This window comes from Teleopsis dalmanni, unplaced genomic scaffold, assembly GCF_002237135.1.
Source record: "Teleopsis dalmanni isolate 2A unplaced genomic scaffold, ASM223713v2 unscaffolded_contig_1107, whole genome shotgun sequence".
NCBI classification, from domain to species: Eukaryota; Metazoa; Arthropoda; class Insecta; order Diptera; family Diopsidae; genus Teleopsis; species Teleopsis dalmanni.
In genome coordinates this window covers 1-5244 of record NW_024032489.1, presented here as the reverse complement: position 1 = coordinate 5244, position 5244 = coordinate 1, and the positions used below count along the sequence as shown (strand labels likewise).

Below are 5244 nucleotides of genomic sequence, written 5' to 3'. Positions count from 1 at the left end.
ACTATAGACCGTTTAATATAAAATCCTTTAAATATGGTAAAGAAAAATAATAACATCAGAAACTATTAATACAATAAATGTTATTTTTTTAATATTCGAAGCAGAAAAAAAATATAGCTGCCAGTAAAAAATATCTGTTGAGCAACTGAAACATTTGTAATTGAAACCAGTAGTTGTGCGCACTACTACTTATTAACGATGTCACCAACAGATAAGATCTCTTTCTGGCAGACGTGACTTGCTTGACGAGGCTTTTGTTGTTAGAATAAGTACGTGAACGAAACCTAAGTTAAGAATTAACGGAATCAATTGGATCCGAAAGTAAAAGACCAAGAGATCTATTGAGCTACTTGCATTCATGTGTGTAGATTATTTCTCCAAGCCGAATTTCAATGAATTGTTGTTTTGTAGTACGAGTATTTGCTACCTCTTATGTGTCTATCTTATATCTGCTACCAATATTATATCTACGACCACAAACTCAAATTGAGTTTACTTTCGTCTTCTATCTGGAAATTGAAAATCTGTCTAAACTTCAGTACTGCAGAAATAGTGTGGATAGTTGATTAACTTTCTCCCATACTCTCCGTATCATTGATTAATTGGAACTAAAAGTTATACAGTACTGGGATATGTTGTTGTTTCAATGAGTATCTAAGAAACTATCAGTTTAAATCGAACGTTTTAATTCAAAGAATTTATTCAGAGATATATACATGATGTCAGAATATATATGCAAAATGATTATTTTTAATAGAATTTGTTAATCACTTTTAACACATAAATTTTTTTTTTTAAATATGTCTTACTATTTGAATATAATAAATACGAAAATAAATATTTATTAAGGTGGACTTTTTCTTTAGTTATATTTCAAGTTTTACTCTTCTTATTCAGCATCCCTTGTGTCCATATTGGAAGCATCATTTCCATCCTCGTCCTCAGTACGTATCCTTTTAGCTGTTGCAGCCTCATCAGTGCTACACCTTTTACGTTTTGCAATATTGAGTTTCTTCTCAAGTTTTGTTTCATTTATTACAACCGAACGGCTTATAGTATCACCACCACCATGTTGAGTTAATTCATCCTTCTTTCGCTTACCAAGATCTTGCGCATGAATGGATTGCTTTTGTCCACAGATTGTCTTTTCATCATTCACAACTTGAGAAGTTAAACCTTCTTCATTTACATTAAGGCTCTCTGAAATTGAATTTTTGCTACGACTACGTAAATTATAAACGTGTTCTATCTTGAGCTCTGTCTTTTCTACAGGTAATAGTTGCCTTTGTGGTAGATCATCACAAACGACACTACCGCGGATACTTAAATTACTGTCCGAAACTGACGTCTCATTACACACCATCGTTACCTGTTCAATTGGAGGAGATTGCGAACTGCAGCTCGATCCTGCTAAGTCCGTATTTGGTATTGCATCGTTTCCAGATGCTTCTGTGTTCCGGCTGTGGTATGACGGAGATTAATCACAAAAAGAAATTAGAGAAAAAAGTTTTTATGAATATTAATCTAATTTATAATTTTCATAAAAATTAATTACCTTTCTTCCACGTTTGATTTGCCAAATAATTTCTTAAATAACCACATAATTATTTTGATTGAAAAATATAGTATATATCAGTCAAATTCTTATGAAAATATTAAGAAATTTTTATCGAAAATTTTTTATTAAGTTGATTTGACTGTTCTTTTTTGTCATAAAATACAAATATATTTGAAGTGTCATTATTATTTATATATAACTTAAAAATAAAAACAAGAGTACTGGATTAAAATCTGATTATAAAACTTGTTATCACAGATTGTAAACCTGGACTTTCTGGACTTTGTGTTCTACTCTTATTCTAGAACGTGTTATTTCCATACGAATATTTCTTATGATCTATTTATTTATGTAGTGGACACATTGAAACCTTTCATTAAGTAAAAAACCTACTATTACTTATCTGTTATGAAGTCAGGTAATTTGCGAATAAAATTATTTAAAGTTGTCGGACCAATGTTTAAACAGCAAATACTTGATCTGTCTGCGATGAAATATTAATATATGTGGGAAAAATAAAAGTGAGATAAATAAATATGGGAATGACAGGTAAATACGAAATAAACTGAAATCAAATTATTTCAATTACGAGTACTATCAGAGGACGTAGTTATTATTGATTCTCTTATATTATTATTAAAAGGGTTTCTCCCCTTGTGAAAACCCAATCAATAAGCAAATGTTACTATGACCTTATAAAAACACCATAAGTCCTAGAATGCAGCAGATAAGATAATATAAAAAATTTTACTAGAAAAAAACTCTTTATTGGTTGCTTCAAGTGCAGCGGCTACTCTTAAAGTCAGCAGATGCCCTTAAAATTATTTAAATCATGCCATCAACGGATTTGTATGCCGAAAAGTAGCGCAGACCAATAAAGTAGGGTTCCAAAATTCAAAGGTCTAAATTTTTAAAAAACGGACTTTGGACAAGTCAATCAACAGACATGGATTATAAATACTAAACAGCAACAAGAAGTAAATACAGATGGTTGGACAAAGGTCTGGTATCAAAACGCTGAAGGTTTCACTTTCATGGATGTGATCATGGATGGCTAAAAAATTGAAAACAGATCTAATGCTGCATTAAACTGCTAATAATTATATATCACGTAGTCATATTGGCAATCACATTATTGAAGCATCTTCTATACAAAAGAAATATGTAGTCGTTTCAAAAGAAAAAACGACTATAATTGTTTATAGCTCGATTTTTGAATAGTAGTGAAATATAATAACAAAATGTCTTATTTAATACCTAAGCAGAATTGTTTTTGGTTTTTAAGTCAGTATAATTGTTGGACTACAAGTGGCAGTCTCAAGACTTTGAACCTATAAAATTAGAAGCTAAATCCGCACAAAGTAGTGAAAACTTTTATTGTTCAAATTTAAAGTGTAAAAATTATATACAATAAAAATTTTATACTGACAATCGGACTATATCGGATTATATTACCAACTACAGCGCACAACGCATTTTTATAAAATGTATTTAAATAGAAACAATCCATTGATTCACTGAAACCGAAAGGAAGTTCCATGTGTTCTGGGCTTCTGAGCGCATTGATTTTTTACAAATCGAGATAGATAACGAAATTGATAAAATATGCACATAATCACCACTGAGGATCCAGACTGATATCAAAATTGTCATCAACCGCGTATACAACGATTTTATGATAAAAACAGAAATAACTTTTGGGAAAGACAACATCTGTAAGGTAAGAAGAGCCTGCTACAATTCTTCCAAGAGATTTCTTATAAATTTTGTAGTTCGTTATTATCGTAACAGTTCGTAATAGTAATGATTTAAAGTAATTATTGTGACACTGATGGATCAGTGACTATTAAACCCGCGAAAAAACATTTTCTGATTGGGAGCAGAACCAGGAATACTTAGTTGTAGTCACCTTATTGGTGATTTGCGATCACACCCTATTAATTGCACTAAGTGGTATCGCTAAGGACTTTAATACCAAAGAGTCCAATATATTTTCCAGCTTGTAGGGTTTCTAAGAAAAGTTTATTCAAAAACACCTCTAATTGTAAACATTTCAAATGAACAAAAATTTTCAGTATTTAAAATATTGATAAATTTGATGCCCTATTTATTATTAAATTATATAAATCTTGGAAATTGTCGTTACTGTAAATTATGATAAAGAATTTTCCCAAATAGATTCTTTTCAGCAATCTGTGTTATTGTTCACAAAGAAAATAGACTTAAAGGTCTCTTACTTTTATTTCCTTTTCCCCCCTCAGTGTTTGGGAAAAATATTATTTTTCTGTAAATTGAATGAATTTTGTATATTTAAATAAGCAAGCTAAATAGAAGTCAAAATTCGAATTAAATTTAACTTCAATTGAAAAATATTTAAAAACTATCAATCAGTCTGATTGTGTGTTAAAAAATCAGGTCCTTTGCTAGAGGTATATCGTACCAACCAATTTATTTTTAATAGAAAGCAAGAAACAACTTTTACTACAAACAGAGTCCGAGTAGTTTAGTCCATTGCCAAAGCTTAATAATGGATCGCCAGAAATTAAAACAAGTGGTGTCTTCAAATAGTGAAGCTGATGCTGCGACTGGAAAAGCACTTAGATGCAAATCTATTACTGTTAGACGCTCCATTATTGTTACACGCTCTGTCACGGCACGGATGTTAAGTGGAAAATGTGGTAAGGGTAAGGTTAATACAGATGCCGTAAGAGCCAGAAAGACTCAAGCGAAAAAAGACACTAAAAAGAAAGTAAAAGTTATTAAGAAGGAACGTGAAAACGTTAAGTGTATTAGGACCGAAATGCAGGATGAAAAAGCTAAGCCCAAGAAGAAGGTCAACAAGAAGGTCAAGAAACAGCGCGTAAGTCCACCTACACCCACCCAGACGAAACGGAAGGAAACTTGTAAAAAGAAAAAGAATGCAAAATCTAGGAAGAGGAACGAAAAGCTACTACTAGAAAATGTCAATCAACTTCCTCGCTTTAGAAAAAGGAAATATACTGAAGAAGAAAATCACTCAGTGGTTCCTATTAAACGGAAGAGGAAATAAAGTTATGTATTTTTATATTTTTCTAATTTCATAAACTTTGTACAATATTTTTTATGCTCAAAATTTAAAGTTCACAAATTTTAAGTTCCAATTTGAAATTGCAAAATTTGAAGTTCAAAATTTGAAGTTCAAAATTTGAAGTTCAAAATTTGAAGTTCAAAATTTGAAGTAAAAAATCTGAAGTAAAAAATTTGAAGTTAAAAATTGCAAGTTAAAAATTGTAAGGTTAAAAATAGGTGTGTCCGTCTTTAGTATATAAGATTGCTATAAGATTGAAATGGAAATGCCTAAAATTTTAAATAAATCAAAGTAAATATTCCACTGAATTGCAAATCATCATTGTCTTTCTTATTAAGTTTTTATCCGAGGTAACTAAGTTTTGACTGTGTTATACGACGAAAATTAATGAATTATCCAAATTAACACCAATTTGTGAGGTGGAGTGAGGTCGAGAGGTAATAACGTAATAACAGTAAACATATATATTAAATTATTTGCAGAGCAAATTTAATAATTAGTTCATTAAAACTGCTTCATAAAAGTAATTTTATTCGTAAAGTCCTTCTGATATATGTTTTCGTCATCAATTTTGCACAAAAATTTTGGTAGTGTTTTTAAGATATTGAACTCAGAAGAA

General features: G+C 30.5%; 1 protein-coding gene across 1 annotated transcript; it reads right to left on the bottom strand.

The window, feature by feature from the left end:
- Positions 1 to 810: 810 nt before the first annotated feature.
- LOC119663914 lies at positions 811 to 1648 on the bottom strand. The gene is made up of 2 exons (XM_038073503.1): positions 1556 to 1648; positions 811 to 1460 (listed from the first exon to the last, which is right to left on the bottom strand). The coding sequence occupies exons 1-2, from the start codon at positions 1600 to 1602 to the stop codon at positions 890 to 892; spliced, it is 618 nt and encodes a 205-aa protein (XP_037929431.1). The 5' UTR covers positions 1603 to 1648; the 3' UTR covers positions 811 to 889.
- Between the last annotated feature and the right edge of the window lie 3596 nt (positions 1649 to 5244).